The sequence below is a fragment of the Podarcis erhardii genome, assembly GCF_964252035.2.
Source record: "Podarcis erhardii genome assembly, chromosome: 1".
NCBI lineage: Eukaryota > Metazoa > Chordata > Lepidosauria > Squamata > Lacertidae > Podarcis > Podarcis erhardii.
In genome coordinates, this window is record NC_138497.1 from 44272222 (window position 1) to 44299346 (window position 27125).

The 27125-nt window shown below is 41.2% G+C and overlaps 1 protein-coding gene across 4 annotated transcripts in view; it reads right to left on the bottom strand.

Annotated features, from left to right (window-relative positions):
* Nucleotides 1-27125, bottom strand: part of LTK (leukocyte receptor tyrosine kinase) — a 117121-nt gene that overhangs the window by 79697 nt on the left and 10299 nt on the right. The window contains exon 1 of one of the 4 annotated variants that reach the window (XM_081858565.1): nucleotides 20915-21106. The exons of 1 other annotated variant lie outside the window; for it this stretch is intronic. In XM_081858565.1, the coding sequence (XP_081714691.1) occupies nucleotides 20915-20975 (61 nt within the window). In that variant the 5' untranslated portion in view covers nucleotides 20976-21106. Of the gene's footprint in view, nucleotides 1-20914; nucleotides 21107-27125 lie in introns of those variants that run through there. 2 more of the 4 variants (XM_081858564.1, XM_081858563.1) reach the window with 2 other exon arrangements.

Sequence of the window (27125 nt, forward strand, 5' to 3'; positions counted from 1 at the left end):
AATAAATCCTCTGTGTACTTTTTTGAGATTAATCCCATAGGCTGAATCTAGACACATCAAAGAAGCATTTTAGTTAAACACGTTGCCAACTTTGTATGAGAAACTGGGTAAGCAAAAATGGAACTCCACAGCGCCATCTGGTGTCACAGTGTTAGACTGCAGAAACAGCGCATATAAAGCATTTTTTCTTTGCCAGTGTAGCTGAGTCCCCCAGTGGAATTCCCACAGGCCTGGGAATTCTAATCTGAGGCAACCACTGAAAACTGACGTGGGGTGTTGTTCATTCCACATTAGGTTTTTTGTTTCTCTAATTGAATCCAGAGCTCTCCTCATTGCTGCATGTGACTCCTAACAGAGAATGTGGCCCCTTGTCAGGAAATAAAGTTTTAAACTGCTTTTAATGTTGCGTTTGAAATTGTTGTAATCTGCTCTGGGGCCTGAGCATGAAGGGCATATAATAAATTAATACATAATAATAATAATGATGATGATGATGATGATAATAATAATAATAATAATAATAATAATAATTTTTCAATTATAGGGTGGAATCAACATAGTGCTAAGTCTCTTGTTCCATCAACACAAGGATTTCTCTGTAAGTAATTATTATTACTGTTATTAATTATAATAATTAGCTGCTTATGTGCCAAAATGGTTGCCAAGTAAGTGGTTTATGACTATAAAATAAATGCATAATTAAAATATGCAATAACAAATCCACTGAGCATTAAAAATACCCTTAATTAAAAACTGTAAGACAAGCAATTGAAGAGCATAGCAATTAAAACAGTTAAAAATAGGTTCAGTTCAGGAGAATCCTTGCCTAAAAACATGTGTCTTCAGGAGATGTCAGAAAGTCAATGCAGATGGGGCCTCAGCAAGTGAGGCATTCCACAATGCTGGTGCCACCAGCAGATAATCATCAAGCAAGGGAACTGTTCCCTCCCTCTATGCATTTCCTAGATCTCTTCTAGGAGTTTCCCGAACCCTCTAGAGCAGATTTGGGGAGGGGAAACTCCTGTTGCACAAACAAAATTCCTTGCACTGACGGGACACGGTAGCTGAAAACGACCAAGTCTTTTAAATATACTATTGTACATAAAAAACTTAGCACACTTATGGGTGATGGTGATATCATTAAAAAAAATAAAAATGAACGAGGCTGACAAATTATACTTCCAAATTCAAAAGTTGGACAGCTAAGATTCGTTTTTCTTCTTTCATGTTATTGCTCCAATCAGTAGGAATGAGCTTCCATTTCCCCTCTAGTGGAATTGTTACCACTGGCTGAAGTGCAAATGTTCCTGATTTCTATAAGCAAGCCATTAATTCTATAGATTAGAGATACAGCTTGCTGAGAAAATTTAGCAGAAAACAGGATAGTACCAGTGCAAACTTGATCCATTGGAAAATCTCTGTCTATATATAGGCTTTTCTGTTGCAAGTTTCTTTTTTTACCCTTCTGATGCTTCAGGCTGCCTTAGTTAAATGAAGCAGACGAGCGTCAAGAGTGTCACATCAAACTCCCTTGACCTCAGCATGAAATCAGCACCATGGCATCAAAGAGCGAGGAACACAGAAGGAGTGTCTACAAGAAACAAAGACTCTTGGGGAAATCTCCCTCTTCATTTCCGACCATGGCTGAATTGATTAAGCAAGATGGTACCAGCACATCCCACTAATGGAAACAGCCCTTCATAACTGGAGTCCTTTTGCAGACACTAGAGAGAGTACAACTGCTGACTTTTCTGTGTGTATTATCATTGGTCAGTGACAGGCAGGTAGAGAAGTGGGTGACAAAACAATGTCAGAAACAAACAGAAAAAGGAAATTCAGTCTCCAGTCTCTGGTTTTTCGTAAAGAAGATGTACCTGTCAGAGGAAGGATGACTAACTAGTAGCCTGAAGTCCAGATTTGGCCTGTGAAGCACATGCATATTTTAGGCTAATGTTATCAATTGGGTTGGAGTTTATTTATTTATTCTACTACTGCATATCATGGGAGCTGGGAGTGGAGAGGGGGGGAAACTCCTGAAGAAAACTCTTTCCTTAGAAACATCCTGAAAATATGGAAACACATGTTTCAGAAGCTAAAATGGGGGCTCCTACCCAATGTCTGCTTCATAACACTAATATGGAAGAGGGGGCATCTGATGGGGAGACCAGTGGGTGTAAGGTAGGTGATTTCGGCAATCCCACTTATCAGGACACAGGAAATAGCATACAGCCACAGCCTACACTAGGGATGCCATATTTCAAAAACTGAGTTGTTGTTGTTGTTGTTGTTGTTGTTGTTGCCAAAGTTGTTGCAAAATCAAAAAATTTTGAAAAAAGATTTTGAGCTATTTTTAAGGAACTTCGCCAAAATCTACACTTCTTATTTGGATTGCCATATATCCAGATTTCCCCAAACATTTCTGTGATTTCAGCCCAAACAAAGCTTACAACTGCCACGTTCCAGACTTACAGCAACTCTTGCCTACACATACCACCACAGAACAACATTATTAGGTTTCCTTCAGGGTATACCTTTCTGAATCATAGATATGTGTTTTGACATGCTCAGAGTTGTTTCCTTGAAGGCCACACCTCCTCAAAACTTTTAGCATGTTCTAGTAACCAGGGAGGAAGCAGGGAGTTTTTACTGCTTTAAGGAGTGTTGTCCTTTTGTTTAGTATTTATTTTGTAACCTTGTGTGTGAGACAGAGAGCAGAACGGTGGATACAGTGCGAGTCTCCTTCTATAATAAATATGTATCTGTTTAGTATTTTTGGTAGCCTTTCTTGCTTGAATCAAATCAAAGAAACTTCTGCTGAGAGAGAGACAGAAGAGGAGGAACTTCTTAGCAGCTTTTTCCAAGGTCTGTTCCTTAACCTATTCAATCTTAAGGTACACAAAGCAGGATAACTGTCTCTGGCAGTTCCTTTCCACCTCAAACTAGAACAAATTCCGGCTTATATCACACGGTCCCCAGTAATGAATCTCCTTATTTGCTTATTGTTTGCTTTTTCTCTTCTTTCCTAGCCCCCAATCACTGCTCTTGTGACTTCAGTAAAAATAAATCTGGTGAAAGTTCCCAATCACTGCCCAACCCAATACATGTTTACTCAGACACAAGGCCCGCTGTGTTCCCTGTTTACTCAGATGCAAGTCCCACTGTGTCATTCTCAGGCAATATATATTGGACTGCAGGCTTAATCTTAACATGTGTTTAGGGTGGTGTTTAGGGTGGTGTTTAGGGTGGCTCACCTGCTAAATTTCTGCTTGTTATGTACTCATTTACCGGTTAGTTTTTAGCTGCTTAGCGAGAGACAGAAGAGGAGGAACTTCTCAGCAAGTTTTTTCAAGGCCTGTTCCTTAACCTATTCAAGGTTAAGTCACACAAAGCAGGATAATTTAAAGATAATTTACCTTTTATTTTCTCAGATAGATACTGGAATACAGTAGTACCTCAGGTTACATATGCTTCAGATTACATATGCTTCAGGTTACAGACTCCACTAACACAGAAATATTACTTCAGGTTAAGAACTTTGCTTCAGGATGAGAACAGAAATTGTGCAGCAGCGGCACAGCGGCAGCAGGAGGCCCCATTAGCTAAAGTGGTGCTTCAGGTTAAGAACAGTTTCAGGTTAAGAACGGACCTCCAGAATAAATTAAGTATGGGACTTCCGGGTTGGCGCCATCGCCGAATGGCGGACTCCCTCCGAGCTCCGGAGGGAGCCTGCTCGGCAGGGGCTGGGTTCTACCGCGTCGGCGTCGCGGGGACCCTCAAAAACCATGGGCGCTGAAACCCATGGGCATGGTGACTCGGCGGGCACCGTTCGCGCCCCCGACCCGCGAAGGAGCCTTTTTAAAGGCTATGGAGCGGGTGCCGGGGGGGGGTGTGGTGCTATGAGTCCTCCGCTTCCCCTACCGAGCGGAATCAGTGTGGAAAGTTCCAAGTCTAGCTACACCAGCCAAAAAAGAGATCCCACTCACTGCCAGTTGTTCCACTCTGCTGTTGGCTGAGATTAGTTGCCCAGAATTAAGTTTAAGATATTAACTGACGCGAAAGAAAGAGGGGGCTTTGCCCTGCCAGACTTAAAGTTGTACTATGAAGCAGCAGCTTTCTGCTGGCTAAAAGACTGGCTACTTCTCGAAGACACTGACGTACTGGATTTGGAAGGTTTTAACAATGCTTTTGGTTGGCATGCATACTTATGGTACGACAAGGTTAAGATCAATAAGGCCTTTAAGAACCATATTGTTAGGAAAGCAGTATTTAATGTCTGGACAAAATACAAAGACTTATTAGAAAACAAGACACCGAGGTGGCTTTCGCCTCTGGAAGCTAAGGCCCGAAAAAGACCCAATATGGAGGCCAAATGGCCAAAATATTGGGAAATATTAGAAAAAGATGGAGACAATTGGAAATTGCAGAGTTTGGAGAAAATGAAGGATAAAGTGCGAGACTGGTTACATTACGCTCAGATTAAAGAAGTCTTTAAAAATGACAAAAAGTTAGGGTTCCAGGTGGAGAAATCGAAGTTAGAAACAGAATTGTTAGAACCAAAGACTAAGGTACTATCTAGAATGTATAACTTGCTGTTAAAATGGAATACACAAGACGAAATGGTTAAATCGGCTATGATAAAGTGGGCACAGGACATTGGGCATAACATTATGTTTGAGGACTGGGAAAGGTTGTGGACCACTGGGCTGAACTTCACCGCATGTAATGCTCTGAAGGAAAATGTAATGAAAATGATATATAGATGGTACATGACCCCAGTTAAACTTGCCAAAATATACCATTCGTCTGATAATAAATGTTGGAAATGTAAAGAAAATGAAGGAACATTCTTTCACCTCTGGTGGACATGCCCTAAGGTGAAGGCCTTCTGGGAAATGATATATAATGAGCTGAAAAAGGTATTTAAGTATACCTTCACTAAGAAACCAGAGGCCTTCCTTCTGGGTATTGTCAGCCAGAAGGTGCTAAAGAAGGACCGAACATTTTTTATGTATGCAACAACGGCAGCAAGGATACTCATCGCTAAAAACTGGAAAACTCAAGATCTACCCACACTGGAAGAGTGGCAGATGCAGCTGATGGACTATATGCAACTGGCCGAGATGACTGGCAGAATCCGAGACCTGGGAGAAGAGAGGACTGAGGAAGACTGGAAGAAATTTAAGACGTATTTACAAAAACATTGTAATTTGGTTGAATGTTAAGAAGGATGCTAGATTATAAAAAATTGGCCACCACTAAATTAGATTTGAATTTGATGATAAGTGAGATTAAAGAAAACATAATTTTTTTGGAGAATTGCTAGATTATATTTAAATGAGTGGATATAAGATCGTAAACAAGTTGATAATTTGCTTGGAAAAACCTTTTTACGATGTAAATGGGAGCGGGAGACGTGAGGGAGTCCAAAGAAGCGATGAAAGCACGTTATGATATAAGTAAGGTTGTTTATTATTTGTGCATTTGTATTCAAAAATTTTAATAAATATTTATATATATATATATATATAAAGAACTTGCTGAATCTATTTGAAGGAATTGGAATACAAGAGGGGGCAGGGTGGGGAAGTCCTGGAAAGATGCTAATGAAAATAAGGTTATAAAATGGATGTTTTATTTCTTTTCTTTTTTTGTTATATTTGAAAATGTTCAATAAATATTATTTTAAAAAAAACCAGAATGAATTAAGTATGTAACCAGAGGTACCACTGTATATCTGTTCATGAAAGACTATAAAGCATGTCTATGAGGGCAGTGATGCTCATTCATTAGACTTCTGGAAGGGGTCATTTAGCCTAAGAAGTTTCACCAAACCCTAAAATAATGGAGGGCACAGAATTTACTATTCGCATCATGACACACAGGGTAGCAGGTAGCATCTTGCCCCTGCTGCCTAAACCTGCCACTACAGTTGACCGGCACAGCGTAATTGACAAGCTGGGGGGAAATTAACTTGAGCTGATATCAAGTGGCACAACTACTTAACTGAAAAGGAGAAGCAGTGACAGATTCCCTACGTGAAGTTGCTATTCAGTTCTTGCAAACCGATATGCTCTTTAATCAAAGCAGACTATGGGTGACAAGGGGCATGTAGCTGCACAACATCTTCAAAATGCCTGAGGAGGGGGTGAATTTTTCCTTAATCCAAAGATGCGCCAATGTGTCACTAGATACTCTAGGGAGATAGACGATTCATTTTCATGCCCCCCACTTGCCCCATCTCCAGTATATCTAGCAAGTCTGTCACTTTCATAGCCTCCCCGTACCTTTTGAGCATGTATGCCTGTTGGCTATTTACCCAACACCTGGGTTTTTAACTTTTCAACCATAAATAATCTAAAAGGGCTATAATTAGCAGATTTAGCCCCTTGCAAGAAAAAACCTGGAGGCTGAGTCAGAGAAAGGAAGAGAAAAACCAAAAGCAGCACAACACTTCACTGCTGCAGTGGCTCAGCCAGGAAAGCACACATCCCATTAAGGGTTTTTCCTCCATACCAAATCTCCAAAATGAAGAACTGAAGGTGTTGTGGTTTTTTTATTCAGAAAGAGTTACACAGACATCATGATGATACATAACTCCATTCTGCACCCCACCCCAATACACAAATGACATGCTGGCATTTTGCGTTTGTGTTTTTCCTATAGCAAAATAGGAAATGGGGGCAGAATGCAATGTCTCTGCACTGGTAGTGACATTGAGGACATGTCTGGACATTTTGCAGGTCCCCCCACTCCCATGCAAGTCAAGATGCATATATCTTGCCAAGTTATTTGGGACCTGAGGTAGGAAATCCCACAAGGATCTCTCTTCCTCCCTGGCAGTAAAAATAATAAATCAAGGACCTCCTCTCTGCATATGAACCGACTAGGACCCTGCAACCATCATCTGACGCTCTTCCTTGTGTGCCTCCTCCACAAGAGGTCTGGAGGAGAGCAACATGAGAATGGGCCTTGTTGGCAGTGGCTCCCCACTTGTGGAATGCTCATCCCAGCAAGGCTCACCTGGCAACTTCATTATAAATTTTAAAGGTGACAGGTGAAAACATTCCTCTTCAACTAGGCCTTTGGCTGATTTACATTCTACATAGGGTTTTTTCAGGGGGAACTCACAGGAACCCAGTTCCAGTACCTCTCAGGTAAGTTCCGTCACCTTTCTGGTGAGTGCAATTGCCATTCTAAGAGAACAAGGGAGATGGTTTGTTCTTACTTTTATTATGTATATTGTGTTTTTATCTTGTATTTTTATGCTGTGAACTGCTCTGAGATCTTTGGATAAAGGGTAGTATACAAATTTAATAAATAACTACTACTACTACTACTGCTACCACCAATGTGCTGCCCTTTTCTGACACCCCCAAATCAGCTGCCTGAGACCTTACCGTGCCTTACAAAGCCTTGTCACAACCGAGCAAGAAGAATGGCCAAATACGTATTGTTTGCTTAGAAAGATTGTCTGAAAAAGCCCTCGGGAGACAAAGAAGCAATGATATTCTCGTTTTAACATATCTTGTAAGACTTCTGCAGTTTCTCTGTACCTTTTGGTTGTGGTTGACTTTTTGTCTGTTTACCCAACACCTGGATTTTAACTTTGTCAACCATAAATGTTCTGAAAGGTTTATAATTAGTGGATTAGTGCATGCAAGAAAAGACTTGAAATCTCAACAGGGACTCTGGAAACTATTTTTACTTCAGAATGTCCTTGTATCTTCAGAAGGAATCAGTGTGGGAAGTTCCAAGTCTAGCTACACCAGCCAAAAAAGAGATCCCACTCACTGCCGGTTGTTCCACTCTGCTGTTGGCTGAGATTAGTTGCCCTTGGCGCTGACCATAACACATAAGAAATAATTACTTTAGGTTACAGATCAAATTCTGGTCACCAATAGCAACATTTCCACAGAAAACTAAGTGTTATCAGGGAAAGCTTCTCATCCTTGATGTTTTATTAGCTTTCTGCCCACAGGAAATTTCCTACGTAGGGAACCATTAAAACGTGTAACAGATCTAGGGGCAGATAGATACAGAAAAATTCAGTCTCATATTCTATGTAACAAAAATGAGTCAATAAAAATTTTGGTTTGATGCACGGCATAATCAATATTATAATAGCAATCAAAAGAACCATTGAAGTTAGAAGATAATGAGAATATAATGACTTCAGTAAAAAAAATGGGTTTTGTATCATTCTGCCACACCTACGGGGCACTTTGATACACTGGACAGGGCACTTTGATACAAAGCATAAATTGTATGAGAATGATAATTATTTGCAAAAATTTAATAAAAGAACATTTTTTATTGTGAGAGATCATAATCAGCCTTACAATTTGTTACTTAAAATCTAAATTACGTATCAAAACTAACAGTGTTTCACACATATCATAGACTTTATGGCAGGTTTTCTTAACAAAACATCAAAACTTATATTAATCTTTCCTCAATCACCTATCCATTTAATTTTTTTTGGGAAAAACTTAAAAAGTATAAGAACTCACACCAGGTAGTCAAAAAACAGTAATTTAAACAAAATGCTTATAAAAAAATAAGATAATTACTTAACGTGTAGCTTCTATTTCACATTATATCCACTTAAGTCAATAGAAAAAGTATAAAGAGATGATGTTTGAGATGTGCCCTCTGGGAAATTTGGTTTTGGCAATGGCAAAACAATGTCCTTGAAATCAACGCTAGCCTTGTCTTCTACAGTGGGGAAGACAAACATACAAGATCCTAGTTTTTTCCTGAGATATGACACTTGATAACCAGTCATATTATATTTAGAAATGACTTTGGCCACGTAGTAAACAACAATTTTTTTCTTTTCAAAATTAATGAGTTTAGAGATTTCATGCAAACTTGTATATTGGGGCACTATTGTACCCAATACCTTTTATATGTATCAATGTGCCCTGTGTCTTAGTGTATCAAAGTGCCCCAACGTACATTTCTAAAAAAACTAACAATTATTAATAAAACCACTAAACTTATTTAAAAATCATGTGTAATCCTGATTACTGAGTGGAATAACTTACCTTTGGTATTTTAAAATCTTAACTAAACGATGTAAAACAGTGTTGGAACACTTTTACATTTCACATAATTTTTTAGTTGGCCGTGCTATAAACACATCTACTCTCGTCAAACACCAATGGCTAACTGGCGGGTGGCGCGGTTGCAACTGTTGTACTCACACATGTATAGACACATTTTAGTGATGTCAAGATACAAATAACATTTCTCGATATTGAAATATTGTTGGTGTATCAATGTGCCCCGTGCATCAATGTGCCCCGCTCCCCCCCATCCCTCACCTGCTGTCTGAAATCAAATCACCCTGATTTGAAGTGTCGTGAAAGGGCAATGAATTGATAGTTATTTTATCCATTTGTTGGTTTGTTTCTATATATATTTAAATTGTTTATATATGTTTGTCTATAGATTGTCTACATATGTTTAAATTGTGTCAGAAGTAAATTTCACTGAGTTGATAAAAGCTTCTAGGTCCCAGGAATGTTTTTTCAGGTCGGACCACCATCACTTTTGAGGAATCTGGGATCACTTCCTCTTCAACAGGAGAAGGGTGGAGCCAGAACTCCAGGCAGAGGCCATGCAAGGCTGAACCATGGCATGCTGGGACAGAGGCACGGGTGCAGGATGCCTTGGACTCCAATGCTGCACTGCCCCTCTTGAGAGGTCATGCTGGAACAGGCCCCTCTTGGGATGTAACACTCTGTAGTCCCAGGTGTAAATATGTGTACAATAAACCATATTTCTTTAAGACACTAGTCTTTAAGAAAAGCTGTGCCTTTATTTCCCAGTGGAAACACAACCCTGGTTGAGTGCCTGGAACCCCCTGGAATCTTGGGCAGCAGATTGGGGTGGCCATGTAACAATATCTACTGTCCAAGACTCCCAAGGAACACTTTATAGCTGTGTCTACCAGCGGGTGGCCTAGGACTTGCCATTCAGAAGTCAAATCCCCGTGACGGGGTGAGCTCCCGTTGCTCAATCCCTGCTCCCACCAACCTAGCAGTTCGAAAGCACGTCAGAGTGCAAGTAGATAAATAGGTACCGCTCTGGCGGGAAGGTAAATGGCATTTCTGTGCGGTGCTCTAGTTCGCCAGAAGCGGCTTAGTCATGCTGGCCACATGACCCGGAAGCTGTACGCCGGCTTCCTTGGACAATAAAGCGAGATGAGCGCCGCAACCCCAGAGTCAGCCATGACTGGACCTAATGGTCAGGAGTCCCTTTACCCTTTACCAGATCAGAAACATAATTTAACGCAGCATTGAAAGGCAGCTAAAAAGCTGGAATGTGCAGGGAGATGATTTTAACTTCTCCCTTTTCTTGCTGACTAGCATGCCATGCTAGAATAGTGCTCTGCCTTGAAGTCATTTTCAGACTAAAATGCTTTTGTTTCTTTATTAAAGGGAGACCCTGCATAAACCTAGAAAATCATTAAGAATCTGGTGTTCTTTTGTTCCTGGCAGCTGAACAAGGCCAAATAAAGAAGGGCACTTTTTGTTTAATTTTATCATCACCTCTTTTGACACTTGGCACAAGAATATAGCAGTGAAGAGGGGAGGCATCAGACATGCAGAATTAGACTGCAGTATGGCTGTGAAAACATGTGGGAGCTATTTGGTCATGTGTAGTGAGTGGTATTTCGGTATTCCAGATAATCGACACATTCCACAGATACATGAGGGAAAGAAGGGCAAGATACAGGTGTTCCTCTAGCAGTGCCACAGCACCAAATCATTAGCCTTTATTCCCAACACACACAGCCTTGGAGGAGGTTCAGTGGCATTGTTTTCTTGGTCTGTGAATGCTCACTACTGGCCTTCGCCAAGGCCAATGTATGTAAACTAGACTGGTGACTGGGAGTGGCCGCCGGGACCACATAACACCGGTTCTGAGAGATCTGCATTGGCTCCCAGTACGTTTCCGAGCACAATTCAAAGTGTTGGTGCTGACCTTTAAAGCCCTAAACGGCCTCGGTCCTGTATACCTGAAGGAGCGTCTCCACCCCCATCGTTCAGCCCGGACACTGAGATCCAGCGCCGAGGGCCTTCTGGCGGTTCCCTCATTGCGAGAAGTGAGGTTACAGGGAACCAGACAGAGGGCCTTCTCGGTAGTGGCGCCCGCCCTGTGGAACGCCCTCCCATCAGATGTCAAAGAGATAAAGAATTACCTGACGTTCAGAAGACATCTTAAGGCAGCCCTGTTCAGGGATGTTTTTAATATGTAATGCTGTATTGTTTTTAATACTGATTGGGAGCCGCCCAGAGTGGCTGGGGAAACTCAGCCAGATGGGCGGGGTATAAATAATAAATTATTATTATTATTATTATAAACACTTTTTGAGAGTACTGAGAGAGAATGCTCTCTGTTTGAAAATTAGGCAGGCAAAATTATCTGAATCAAACGAAATGTGCTGGATGTTTGTAAAAGTTGAATGGATTGCTGTATAGCAAAGTGGCGCTGATAGGTGACTGATACACTGAAAGGGATTTGCTGTTTTCAGCAAATGCAGCACTAGAGGTAATTCTGTTACTTTCCAAGATGTGTCACTGTGCACTGTAAACCATGAAATTCTCTGCTCAGTATCCAGTTTTGCCAGAGCTTGCTCTATAGGCATCTGGGGCAGGGTCTTATTGGTGGTGGTGCTCCAGCAGTGGAACCTTGGGGACACAAATGGCCATAATGTTCTGTTGCTTCTCTAGCCTTTGCTTAAGACTTTTCTGAGCCTTGAGTCTGCTTTTGTATTTGTATCATTTCAAGTTTTACTGTTTTGCTGTTGATGCTTTGATTATTATTTTTTAATGATCATGTTTTATTTATTGTTCGGAAAACTACTGTGAGGACACCTGCTGATGAAAAGTGGTATATAAACACCCTCAGCAAATGAGTCAAGAGAGATGAGTTTCATGGCAAACATGCATAAATGTTTCAGTTAGATTGCTTGCATGTTTTCTGGAGTGCATTCCATTAATGCAATATTAAAATGTAAACACAACATTAACAGGTCACAAGCATGCCTTTTCACATGCTTAAAGGGGTATTCTCAAAAAGGAATTGCTATGCTCAAAATCAAGTTGCAAATACAAACAAGCAGGGTAGATATAAGACTGGCTCATTGCCATATGTGCCACATGGGAAATTCGAATTTGCAGGTAGTGCTGAATGCTGCAGCCCAGCTTTTGGCTGGAGCAGCTCCACATCCGCATATTACGCCGCTGCTGAAAGCTCTGCATTGGCTGCCAGTTCAAGATACTATTGTATAAAGCCCTAAAATGGCCTTAGGACCAGGTTACTTTGCTCCTTAGGCAGCAGCCGTATCAGTACACTTCCCTGGAAAAGCCTAAAGTTATATTTGTTTAGTTTCTACATGAAGAAAGGTTTTTAGCGTAGTAGCACTAGTGTTTTGGAACACTGCTGCTATTGAAATGAAACAGGGCAGCAACTGAATTTTTGTTTTCTTTCACCAAACATTTTTAGAGAATTAATTTGATTCAGTGTTTGGTAAACATTTGTTCTGCATTTTATGATTTTATCACATTTTAATGATTTCATTTTATTCCGCCAAACATATATTTCTTTTTAGCTGAAGTTTTATAAATACTCTTACAAAGGTATAGCTCTTGTCTTTGGAACTCTTCTTGAATCAAGAGGTGTCTAACGTTATGGAAAAGTCAGAAAAGTTGTTCCTCATCTTCCTTCTGTGGCTAGTCTTTGGGTTTGGGGAGTTTGCATTGTTTTAATTTTGGCTTTTGGTATAGAACATTCTGCACATGTGTGTTTCATGCTGATTTATATTCCAGAGTTAGATGATGTTCAAAATGCATGATCTTGCAAATAATAATAACAAATTCGGTGTAAGGTCTGAAGAAATGCCGATGATATCAGCAGGTTCCAGTCCCTCTCTCTTTTTTCAGCCAAAGAAATATGTTAAATCGGTTTATACTAACAAGAATCACCTGTATTAAGTGTGCAATCCTATCTCTGACTTATAACTTGAGCAAGGCTGAAATCATGGCTAGCTCCCCTTGTGCTATTGGGACTCTAGTTATGGCAGTGTAGGTAGGGAATCTATCCTGTTGTTGTGATGACATCATTGAGCTGGCAGTACCTGCCACTCACTGGGTGCTAGGCACACAACAGTGGTGTGCCTTTGTGTGTCCCAGATCCTTCTTCCCTAAAGAGAAGATGCTGCCATTTTTCTCCATTCAATATAGATATTGTGTTGTTAACAGACCTTTTATCAAGGATTGTTCACATAAGAAGAGGTGGTCTCTCATGACATCCTCCCAAATCACACTGCCTCTCTCCCCTTCTTGCCAGCATTTGTTGGCCTCCTTTGCTTACAGCTTCTGATGCATACAACTACTGCTGATCAGAAGAATCACGCTTGGAAAAGCAGCCTTGGCACAAGCCTTGTCAGTGACCTCTCTGATGGATAAAGGAGCAGAAGGCAAAGGGTGGGGAGAACTAACTATTAAGCCAATCCTTTTCACTATCAGATTCATCACTAAAGCCACTGCCATTGCAGAACAAGGGATGGAATCAAGCAAGCTTCTCTGGGCATAGCAGGTGCGTTGCATGGTGGTAGTGATTGAGACTGTGCAAAAGCTTGGAAGTCTGGCTTGTTTTTTCTAAAGGGACTAAATGCTCCTGAAAACTCGACGCATCAGAACGACTGCAACAGAACCCATTAGCAAGGTATTGCACTAGTGTTCCCTGTCTGCTCAGTGTGCTCTACCTGCACAGGTCATATGGAAAATTGCTACCATATTGCAAAAGTGCCACTTGTACTTTTATATCAGAGGTACTTAACAAAGACTGGATAAGTTCTCTGGGACTCTGCTATCCAACTAGCCCATTAAACACACAAACACACTGATCACCCAGCTTTCAATAAGGCTCTCACGCACTTGGCTGTTTCTCACAGGTTTGGTCACACTTGTCACCAAGACCTCTTCATTCCTCTGAACCAAGTTTATGTCATTTTAACCAATAGGAAATTCTGTGCTATAATCTACAGTGAACTTTATAAATGCAAACACTACTGGAAGGGGATAAGCACAGTTGAACATTATTGCTATTTCAACTCCATAGGAGAAAACAAGATCCGACTGAAGAGATGGGTGGAAACAAAAAAGTTCTTGCTATGCATATGGTCCAATCAAATAAATACACTGTATGGAAATGTGGATAATTTGGATTCTTTTTTCTGTTTAAGTTAAAAGCATTTCACAGATGGATCTTGCCATAAAGACACCCAAGGGTCTTGAAATGTGACCGATAAAAAGGTTGCATACATAGATTTCCCGAAGCCTTTCTCACAATCAAGTATAGCCTCAAGGTAGCGGAGGTTTTCTTTTTCTTTTTCTTTTTCTATTTTTTATTTTAACAAAGTAATAATCATAAATAAATAAGAATAAAAATGTGCACCCCACCACCGAGACCATTCCATTGTAACTATCCAACCTCCCAAAATTTCAACACCTCTTGCAATGGTTTGACCCCTTTCCGTTTTAACAGTACAAATTCTACAAACACCTTCCATATCTCCTCAAAATCATTTCTCCTGCGTATTCCCCATCTTACCTTAATGTCACATGTTAATTTCTCATTAATAGCTATATCCCACACCTCTTTATACCATTCTTCCATTTTATATTCTGCTTGCCCTTTCCACTTCCTAGCTATCATAATTCATGCAGGTGTCAATAAATTTGTGAGCAAGTCCTTCATAGCCTGTGAACCTTCCACCCCATCATAAATTGATAATAATGCTACCTCTGGACTTTCGGTCAGCTTTAACCTAGTGATTTCTGTTATCTCCTTAAACACCCTTTGCCAGAAAAATTGTACATATTTACACCCCCACCACATGCGAACATAATTCCTGGTTTCCTGGCATCCTCTCCAACATAACACCGGATATTCCTTGTTTATTTGATTCAATCTGACTGGTGTTAAATACCAGCTCCAAACTAATTTAGAGGTTTGTGATGAGAGTTTTCCTTCTCCTAGATGGGCTACCTTCCCAGGTTGATTACCATTGGACCCACTATTGGTCTTGTCCACTCAAACCATGGGAACCTGTCTTCACATGCAGGGAATAGACAAGCCCCTAACTTACTGAGGATTTAAGACCCATCAGCTACCCTCACCTGGTTTAACCAACCAGTCAAAGCAGTTATCCAGGGTTTGGCCCCTGTTGCATTGCTAACAGCTTCTAGGAGCTGCAGGTGAGAACCGAGTGCAGGGTGGGCACCAATGGGTGGAGAAACTACCCAGAAGGATACAACATGTCCCCCACGATTCTAATGTCCAGTACCAAGATGAAGGTCTACCAGAGAGGCTTGCATGTTGAGCATGTTGCTTTCTGGAAGTGAGTTGTGGGCAACTTACAACCACCAGGTGTGACACCACAACACCTTCCACATCAGGAAGGTCTCTCCCATATCGGTCTCTACAGCCACAGCAGGTGTTGTAACCTTCCAACGATTTGATTCACCCCCAAAGTCAAAGTCCTCCATTGTCTCTTGAGACAGATGGATGCCAACCCAATATAGATTTCCATCAGATCAGAATCAGTCCTCTTCGTTTTACTCCACTCATTCCCTTTTCCTAGATATTTGGCGTCTCATTCATACAATGCATTGCCATCTGCATACAGACACCCTAGAACACAAGCTCATGTGGACAAATGGCATGCAAGAACAAGCATTCACAGATACAGCTGACACCCACCATGATAATGGGTCTCTGCGACCATTTGGTTCACATTACTTCATCTATCTATGCAAATATGGGTTGTCTGACCCATTAAGATTGAAATTCCTCATATATAGGCAGAATCTATCCTATCTTCTATGAATCATGCCTCATCCCCACCTTGAGTTTTTGGTCCTTTAAATGTCCAATAATGAAATAGTTATGCAAGTTTTCATCATTACTTTTCTGACTACTTAAAAGATCCAATGCTGGGTAATAAAACAAAAGTTCTCATTTTGGGGAAAACGTTTGGTTTCATCAGTGGTTACCACACTGGTTCCAGTAAGATATATAAAATAGCTACACTTATATCTAGGGTTTTGAATATTTTTCATGTTCATGCACACAAATAAGTCTCTGTGCCAAGGTAACCCAAAATCAGATGCATTGAAAGCTAATTTCTGCAACCTGAATAAGGTATGTACCGTAACTGTACACATATTTGCATATTTTCCATAATCTGCCTGTCAGATCTGGGCAAGGAATTATGCAGGATGTTGAAGACCAACTCTAGAAATTCTACCTCATCGTCCCAACACAGACTTGAAAAAATTCACCAGGAATTGGAACCTAAATTCTGATGTTTAGTGTTCACATGCACTTTAAACGTATTTTCTGCATTCTCACCTAAGCTTTGCTCACAGATTCTTCTCCATAGAGGACAAGCCTTGTGGGCCAACTGTGTGTGTCTCCCACATACACACACCACAAAAAACAACAACACCACAGCAGCTTCTGGTAACTGTACACACATACAGAAATGCCCAGACTTTTGCAAACCACATAACACTCCCATATATTCAGCAATCATCAGGAAGGAATCACTTATGTTAGAGCAGCCATTAATATTTTGCTTCTTAGTATTTTTCATTCCTTTTGAGTCCCATAGCTTTTACTGCGCATAGTAAGAAAGTCTGAAAGCAAGAGGCAGAACAGGATGGCTCTTGTTGCAAACATAGTCTGCCAAGAGAATGCTTGAACTGTAACAATCCATCCTCTTGTGTTCAATTACTAAACTGCTGTCAATTACAAACGGTTTCTGTGGGTTCTCCTAATATGAACATTATCACCGTGCAGAGGATCAGAAACAGTTCACTCCTCCTACAAAGAGGACACAATGACCCAGCAGCAAATCATCATTGGAATTTATGTTACTAGGGTTTGTTTTGCTGATTTCAAAGGACAGAACGCTGCCAATGAAAAACAGCGAGGTTTCATTTATCAACAGGAACACTGCTTTAATTTTGCCCTTCCCCTTTCTAGTATTTTGCAGCCTAGTACTTTCTGCTTTAGAAATGGTACACATAGTTTTCTCATAGAAGTTGTAGCATGTGATTCGTGGATTGTTATTCCTAGCTTCCCCCCTCCCTCCGCACCGTGTTCCCTTCAAGTTTATTCCCGTTTCAGTTTGTGCTTTTGATGGGAAGAGTTTAATTTACCTCACAAATGGACCTAAATCCCACCACTCACTCAGTACAGGTCTGTAGCAACAAGGACAAAGCAGCCACTAAATTCAGTGTGATTTCGGCGTCACTAAGACAGTTAAATCATCAATCATGCCTTATATGAGGAACCAGGAGTTCAGGATTTGCCTCACAGTTCCACAAAAAGGCAGAGAACCCAAATTTGCCATGCTGAGCTTCCACCAAATTCTGCAACCTACCATAAGTAAATTCTGCAAACCACATACACTGCTCCAACAGAGCCATATTTACTGGGGCAATTCCCATTTTCTGACCCCCAAACCCCTGCAGAATAACTATCCCATTTTGTTATTTTCTGGGCAGAGGGAGTTGTTTGGGGGAGTAATTGTCAGCCTGTTGTTTATTGGTACTTTCCAACTCTACAATTCTGTCATTCTATGAAAACCCAAGTTATGTCAATACCTTTATTAGGACCAAACAAAATGTCACACAAGAGTAAGCAAATTTTTGAGTTCTTCAGAATAACCTGCTTCAGAATAACTAAGTTGTAACCTGCAACTTGAGGAAGAGCTCTGGAGAACTCAAAAGCTTACTCACTGTTTTGTAACATTCTGGTTGGTCCTAATAAAGGCATTGCCCAACTGTGGATTTTAGAATGAATACACACACACTAGACCTGAATATAAGCCAAGGCACCTAATTTTACCACAAAAAACTGGGAAAACTTATTGACTCGAGTATAAGCCGGTTCACCACACCAGAGGCTGCTGGTGGCGGCGGCAGAGGAAGAACAAGCAGCCAGAAAGGGCTGCTTTTGGTCTGCTCGTTCCTCCTCCACCGCCGCCGACAGTGGCAAAGGCGGTGGAGGATGAAGGAGCAGCCTGAAAGGACCCTCACTCAAGTATATGCCAAGGGGGGCTTTTTCAGCATTAAAAATGTGCTGAAAAAGTCAGCTTATACTCAAGTATATACGGTATATTTTTCTTGGAGATTGTTAACTTCAAGAATAATCATCTTCTTGAAATTTAAATACTGCAGAATACACAAATGCATACAGAAGGTGGAAGAGACCCACACCCCTATGTGTATGGGTGGGGGGCATCAGAAGTAATTCATAGCATGAGAATAGGGCTGTTACAAATGAGTTCCTATGTCCATCTTCACAACACTGGAGGGTCGAAACAAAGCAACTTGAAAATATTTATTAATTATGCACATCTTTCAAACTTGTTCATATTTTGCTAATTCTGCTAATGGGGAAGTGAGCCAAACACTAGAGAACTGTTCCCTGACCACTGGGATTCTACCGACTCCCCAATTCTCTTTGACCGTTTCAGAACACATTCCTCGACCCCTGAGTTCCAAGCCTAGCTTCTACACCATATGGACTAGAAACCTGCTTTTTTAAATTCAAACAATATAATCTGTGGTCCTCAGTGTGTCACCTGTGTCTAATCTGGCACTCTTGGTGAGCCAGAAGATAACATTTAATAGTTATGCATACTTCTCTCTGGTTTCCCTGTTTGGACCACCAATAAGTTTAGAGACTAAAAAGCCAACAGGCAGTTTGGGGAAATTGCAGAAATTTAAAATTCAGCGCCCCTCCTGCATGGTGTTTGGTGGGTTTTCATCGTATGCCAGGCAACCACAAACTGATTAGGAAGCTGCTGTGTCCTGCTTTTATGGGCAAGCAGCTGTGACGGTTTAAAGAATAAAGTGGTATCCTCACAAACCCCTTCAGAACCAGCAACATGCAAAATCTCTTTAAGTTACTACCTCATGACAAACGTTTTTAAATGGAACTCCCTGCTGAAATGAACAGGGGCTCGCTTGAAACGGGGTATGACTCAGAAGAACAAATAGATCTCAGCCAGGACTGTACAGAAAAGTCAGGGACTCCTGGCTGCCAAACTAATAAATACTTTATTTTTCCTTTGTTTCTGACAGACGGATGTGGCAAACAATGTCAGAACGTCAAATGTGCATAATAACAAACATCTTAAGCAGGAATGGAGAAATAAGGAGGGTAAAAAAAATTTGAAGATGGCACTGCTTTTGTTCTTGGCTTTGTACCGTTGCTACTTTTTTCCTTCTTATTTGGCATTGAAGCAGCTATTCTTAAGTAGCCAAAGTTATTTATTTACTTGATTTATATCCCACCTTTCCTGCAAGGAGCTCAAGGCTGCCTACATGGTTTCCTGCCTCCACAGTTTACCCTCACGACAACCAAGAGACAGTGACTAGCCCAAGGTCCCTCAATGAGCTTCATGGCTGAGTAAGGATTTGAGGAGGTCTATGATCTTCCACTGCGGGGAGGCAGTGGAAGACAGGAGTGCCTGGCGTGTTCTGGTCCATGGGGTCACGAAGAGTCGGACATGACTAAACCACAGCATGATCTTCTACCATAGTGCTGAAGCTTCCAAGTATTTTGGCAATCTGTTCTCAGCTAGTTATCCAGTCATGGCATGTGACTCCTATACAATGTACTGTGTGCAATGTTCAAGTAAGTCTGCCCTATCAGTGTCCTGCTTAAATTGCATTTTACTGTAGATTTTAAAATGGGCTTTTAAAAAAATGTCACACACGGTTTGGGGAGCTTTTTTGGTCAGAAAGTGGAATACAAATACAACAGATATCATAACAAATTGCATTCCCCACCCCACCTCCTGGAAGCCATCCTTCAAGCAGATAGCAATTTTAATTTTATTTCCATTCTTCCAACTCTCCTGCCCTTCCTCTGGAGTTTCCAAGTCACCCTTATTTCATTTTGCTCCCTCGGATCCAGATTACAGCAGATAGTGATAAACAAACCTAAACTGCTGAGCCTCTATTCCAAACTCAGCTTGCATAGCACTCCTTAGGAGGCTGTCACACCCCTTCCTTCTAAGATCTCTAATAAACCTTCCAGTAGCACCTTAAAGACCAACTAAGTCAGTTCTTGGTATGAGCTTTCGTGTGCATGCACACTTCTTCAGATACACAGTGTACATAGTGTATCTGAAGAAGTGTGCATGCACACGAAAGCTCATACCAAGAACTGACTTAGTTGGTCTTTAAGGTGCTACTGGAAGGAATTTTTTTGTTTTGACTATGGCAGACCAACACGGCTACCTATCTGTAACTCTAATAAACCTGTTTTCTCTCCCCCACTCGGCCAACCCACACTACTTTCACAGAAAGTATGCTTTCCTCTCCAGTACACCTTCCCAAAGTCCCCCCTTTTATGCATCCCTCACCCTGAAAAGCATCCCCAAGCAAAAACATGGGATTTGCACGAGGCAATCTTTTGCTTCTTTTCCAAAACAGCCTCAGCCAAAGCATGAGGCAAGCATTTTCAGCATCAGCATAAGATACCATGCAGTATTTCTCAAGCACTACGTGCTAGGAAAACCCACTTTCAGTTTTCATAACTCAGCATTTCCCCACTGCAAGACAGTCTGCCTTTTTTATTTACAAAATGTATATGATTCAAATCTATTTGCCAATGATCAGAGCTGGATAAAAGAGTCTAATGTGACAGCCACTTGGTGAGTTTCCTATATATTTCCTTTTTCCATTTAACTCTCCCCCCACACCCACACACCCACCCATCAACTTTCAAAAAGATGAAGAAAAAGAAGTCCAAGTCACTAAGGCAGACACTCTGCGCCAGGAAGGGATGGAAATACACCAACAACCAAGTGCCTTACCTAGAGTCGTGGTCCAGGGGACTAGCTGAAGGCAGAGAACCAGCTGCAGGAGGAAATCCATGACTTTGCTGGGTCCCCTATGACTCTCTGTCAGCACTGACCCTTTTCCCTGTGTGCCAGTCCTTCTCTCTAAGGCTCTGCAAGAGCTCTGATGTTAATGCTTGGACTCTTGCTGGCTTATAGAAGAATTCCACCTCCTGCTAGGGGAGACTCTCATGGGTCCTAAAGCCCTCATGGTTTCGTCGCCCCCTGTGCATTCACCTCCTTCAGCAAATTCAAGAAGCAGAACAGCATGAATTATTAACACATCTGTGTGTCCATTTATTTAAACATTAGCATTCAGCTGGAAGAGCTGATTTTGTCAGCTGAACACCCCCACCTAGGCAGAAACGCTCCAGGTTTGTTTGTAAGGGAGATGAAAGCCTGGGCAAACTAAGCTCTTTTTAACCTGGTCCCTGACAGCAGCATCTCTGTTAATTAATTTTTTTATATTAAATTTATATCCCACTCCTTCCTCTCAAAGGAGCCCCAAACATTGGAGTTGGGCTGTAAAAGCCAAACCCCAATTTTTCTTTAGCAGCTTCCATTATAGTAATTGCATACAGATGTAAACATTTCGATTGACAACCTTTGCTTATCACTTCACGTTCCCCACAGGAAAAGCCGTATTCCAAGATAGCCAAGCCATTTTTCTATCTGCCACAATTGCACAAAAGCAGATGGAGACCTCAGGCAACTTCCCATGTTATGCTTTTGTTGGGCATTTTAAAACTTCTACCTCCTCCTTGCATATCTGTGTTACTAATGGAAGAAGACACATACACATACACAAACACAAACACAAACACTTCCTATAGATGTGTTGGCACTGACACTCGGCCATTGGAACCTTTCTGCTGCAGCACCTAGAGGTGCCTGTTTACTACACTTAATGGTACTCCCTTTAAGAAGACCATGAGTCCCCTGCCACTGCTATTCCGTGCTTTACAGCTGTTGCCACATTCTCGACATGTTAGAGCAACAACAGAAATATTATGAGCGTGTGCAGTTTGACTTACTTAAATTATAGCACCACCACTGCTACAGAAATAAAAGGATAAAAGTGCCCTGTTAGGGTTTTTAAAAGTAAAAAATAATTATTGTAGAAAAGGATAGTGTATTTTTATGTAAAAGTAATAAAATGGGCAGTGGTGACCATGTACTTGCCTGGTTGGCTGCCCCTTGAATATAATTTATTTTTTTTAAAAAAAATAGGAGAAAGGATACTGTAGCAACCAATGTCAGCTGAAGTGGTACTTCAGGTACTGATGTGGGACCTCTTTGCTGCTGTCCCCATCATCTCCACTCTTTAGTGTTTTGAGAAGGAGAAGGAGGAGGAGGAGTTTGGATTTGATACCCCGCTTTATCACTACCCGAAGGAGTCTCAAAGTGGCTAACATTCTCCTTTCCCTTCTTCCCCCACAACAAACACTCTGTGAGGTGAGTGGGGCTGAGAGACTTCAGAGAAGTGTGACTAGCCCAAGGTCACCCAGCAGCTGCATGTGGAGGAGCAGAGACGCGAACCCGGTTCCCCAGATTATGAGTCTATCGCTCTTAACCACTACACCACACTGGCTAGACTTGGAGGAGGGCTAGACTTGAGACTTCAGGTACAGCTCTAGCTATTACTGTTCAGGTAGATACTTCCACAGCTCTAGAACATCAATAAGGAAAAGGTACTTCTGTTCTGTTTCTCCCCCACTCCCTTCATCCAGCCTTGGCTCCTGCCTGTTGCTGTTCAAAATGGCAGCCATGCTTGCTCCAGCAAATAAGGGAAGGATAGATTTGCTCAGTGGTAGAGCAACTGCTTTGCATGCAAAATAGGCAGCCACTGTCAGTGTGGTAAGTTGGATGGACTCACTATAAGGCAGCTTCCTATGGTTTGATATTTTGATTTTGTTCTGTGAACTGCCCTGAGACCTCTGGGTATAGGGTGGTATATAAATTCTAATAATAATAATAATAATAATAATAATAATAATAATAATAATAATAATAATAATATTCCTAAGTGGAATAAGAGTAGTTCAGGCAATCTAGGGGAAAGTATCCACTGAATATTCAGGTTGCAGCCAACCATATGAAAAGAGGGCAGCCATTGTGGAACATTTCCACTACTTTATGACATTTTATGCAAACATTCCTCCAAGCAGTACAGAGCCCTGTATATAGTTGTCCTTTTCAAAAGTTTTAAATCAGAGCCTGAATATCCAGGGATGCTGTTGTAGTGGGTTTCCTGTGTTAAGTAGGGAGCTGGACTAGACACTGGAGTCCTTAAGGTGGCTTTCAACAAATATTTAAAATCATAACAATAAAACCTTTCCATAACTAATGATATTAATACTGCAGGGAGTGCAGACTGGGGAAGGTGAAACCAGCCAACCAACTTTGTGTTTACTCAAGAGACAGGTTGCTAAAACTGAGGAACTACATGTTGTTTTATTTTATTTTTTTGTATATAATTTTTATTAATTTTCCAATAAAAACAAATTTATAACACAATTAAACATTAAGAATTCATCACACATCTTTTTTCGGAACTACATGTTATTTTAAAGGGTCAGACAAAACCCCACTGACCACTTGTTTTGCTTGACAGGAACTGACTCAATGGGTTACAATACCCATTTCTGGCCAACTGGCCTGGTGGTGCCCAAGTGCAAGGGGTTGCACCTCTGAGCTACTTTGGTGCTTCAGAGAGTAAGGTATTTGGAGTAAGGCATCAGGAAATTGTTTGTTAGGCTAGTGTTCACATAATAAGTTGAAGATTTCTATTGATTCCTATGGGGAGATTTCTAATACATTCCCAACCACGGAATTTTGACCTCAAAATGATGGAGAAACCCAAAAAAGCCCATGAAAATCCCCTGAAACCTTGCAAAAGTCAAGAAAGGAAGGAATAATGTTCTCTTATTCATCTGATCTCTCACCCTTTCTCCATCCCATCATGGTTTCTAGTGAAATAGCTGCTGTGGACCAGCAAAACACAAAAAAGTAAGGCTTGTTTAAGGCTGCTTAATTGTTTACAGTACTACATGCAGGTCAGACTGTGAGGCTATCTGAAACTGCAGCATGTATAGGGAGGTCTGGGTACTAATTTCTTGTGTTTGGATAAGTGATTTTTTTTGTATAATGAGCATTTGGAAAATGGGACCTGTGTGTCCTTTGCTTCAGCACCATCTTCAGTGTTTCTTTAAAGCTCAGGAGAGGAGAGGACACAGAGGCTGCTTTTACTTACAAACTACCAATGGTCAAGCACAGATCCTGTAACATTGGAGTGCATTCCACATTAGTTCCAGCAATAAATCCAATGTGTTAGCATGTCAAGTTTAGTATCCACAAGTAGCCTCACTTCAGGGTCACAGCTTGTGAAGTAAGTTTATTTGTCAATAGGGATTACTCCCCAAACCTCCTACTAGCTTCATGGTGAGGAAGAAATGCCAAGACATGACCTTGACACAAAATAAATCTATCACCTCTCTGGAAGTATTTTCCAATGAGATTTGAGGAACAAATTGAAAATATTCTCTCTTTCTTTCTCAACATTGCAAATGATTCTGTTGAGCTGCAGTATTTTCATAGGTCTGGGTTATGTAAATTCAAATACTTTTATGTTATGAAGGGAATTATCACAGTTATTAGTTCAAGTTGTACTGCTCCATATGTAGCTATTTCCACACAGGTCTTGCAGAAATGAAGCTTGAAAATGTGGAGGTGTGTGTGTGTGTGTGTGTGTGTGTGTGTGTGTGTGTGTGTTGGGTGGGGGGCTTCCAGTATCAAATTTAGAAAAACCTACTCATTTGCACTGGGTCATCTCACAATATGGGACAGTGTAGAAATAAAACTGTCCAATTTGGGGAGCTTCTTTTGGGCTCATGCTCGCAATGATCAGAAAGGTAAAGGGACCCCGACCATTAAGTCCAGTCGCAGATGACTCTGGAGTTGTGGCGCTCATCTCGCTTTACTGGCCGAGGGAGCTTCTGGGTCATGTGGCCAGCATGACTAAGCCGCTTCTGGCGAACCAGAGCAGCGCACGGAAACACCGTTTACCTTCCCACCAGAATGGTACCTATTTATCTACTTGCACTTTGATGTGCTTTCGAACTACTAGGTTGGCAGGAGTAGGTACCGAACAACAGGAGCTCACCCCGTCGCAGGGATTCAAACCGCTGACCTTCTGATTGGCAAGCCCTAGGCTCTGTGGTTTAGACCACAGCGCCACCTGTGTCCCCAATGTGTTGTCAAATCAGCAGCCACTGGTGAGATGGTTGACTAGGTGGAACTGCTGGCTGTCAAGGCAATGGACTGGAAAAGCTGCACTTATCCATAAATACTGAGAAATGACAGCAGAGGCAAGGGATTCCTGAATCAGCACCATGTAAGCACGTGGTTGCCAACCAAAAGGGCCTTCCCACCAACCAGGACTGTTAAAGGTAAGAGTATTTTCTAAACAGGCATGAGTTGCTGACATTGCTGAAGGTAGCTATTCCATGCTAAATAGTTAAAAGAAAAAGGCAGTGCAGCTTCAGCATTAGGTGTACTGGTAATTAGCTTGGAAACTGAAACGGAAGTGTGGAATGCCTGCACAAGAGGAGAGAAGAATGAGGGAATACAACCATGAGCAGAATTATTAGGAGCAGGCATGCCTTCTTGGCACACGATAACCTACTCCTAACTTCCTGACTTTGACCTAAAAGAACATCTATAAATAAAAGATCGTAGCCCAAAATGGTTGCCAACATCCCCAGCAAGCCAACATAGAAATAGGCTCATTTTCCCCAGATCTGCAAAACCAGCAAGCACATGTCAGATCCAATATATGCAAACAGTAACAAAACACATCTGAAACTGTCTGAAACTCTCCAACTGAATTACTCTTTAAATCTGTTTCCCATTTAAACAATGTCTAATATCTTCATCTTCCTGTTTGTATTAATCTGTCACTTTAGTAATAATAAAAATAAAAAGCATCTTATTTCTGCTGAGGGATGTGGAAGGCATCAGGCTCGGTTCAAAAACAAAAACATCAATAGCCACAAACACTCATGCTGATCCCAGAATCCACAAATAAGAACATGTCAGCCAAAAAAATTATCCGCTGAGATATTCATTCAACACACTTTCAATTAATTAGAACGGAATGCTGAGTAACTTAATGGAAACTTATTGAACTGTTCCTCATGAAATGACATTGATTTGAGTTTCACAGTGATGTCCTGAATGTCACTAAAGTAGATTCACACAATCATTGTAGCATGGTGTGTTTGGCAGTTCTGCAGCACGTTTCAGTAAACAAAATGTTTTACCCTTCTTATTTCATTCATGTGGTAACTTTAATTTCATTTTCCAGCGTTCCCTTCCTTTTTTCCTTATTTCCTTCCCCCAAATCCAGGCCTAGGCCAAGCATCAGTTGCCAGACTGTCTTGCTTTGTTGTGCCTTAACACTGTAGAGAAAGCCCAAGGATAATTTGTTTACTAGAATTCAGGAGCTTTGGGAACATATGACTGTAGCAAGATATGGGTAAGTTGCCAAGACTATTTCAGCTTAAAAAGTCAAGAGACCCAAACTTGAGAACCCACAGTAATGTAATTTAGCATGTGAGCTGAGCCCTGTTTGCTCACATGAGTCCATTTGCGAGTTTTGCAATCAGGATTCATGCACAGGTTAGCAATATTTAGCAGTATGAGTAGCTTTGGTCACAGAGAAATAATGAGTCAAAGGGCAAGTTTATTGAACCAGTCCATTATAACTGCACAACCCATTTCAGTTTCTGATCTGTTGTACTGTTGAATATTTATTCCCTTGAACCCTGTTGAATTGAGGTGATGGCAGTAGCCATTAGCAGATGAACCTCACCCCAACTCAGAATCAATTGGCTTTTATGCCTGACATCCCAGAGATAGCATTCTCACAGGAGTAACCTGGTCAGTGTTTATTTACAAGCCTTCATGTCTGTAGTGGCCGAGGCTGATGGGAGTTGTAGTCTGGAGGGCAATAGGTTAGCGAAGGCTGTATTAGAATTGTAGCATTCAAAAGGTTCTCATAAGTCACCTACTCCACCCCACTCCTGCCAATCAATTCCTGAGACCTGGCTATCCAGCCTCGGGGTAAAACCTCTAATAAAGGAGACTCCATCATCTTCTTAAGCAATCTATTCCAATGTTGAACAGT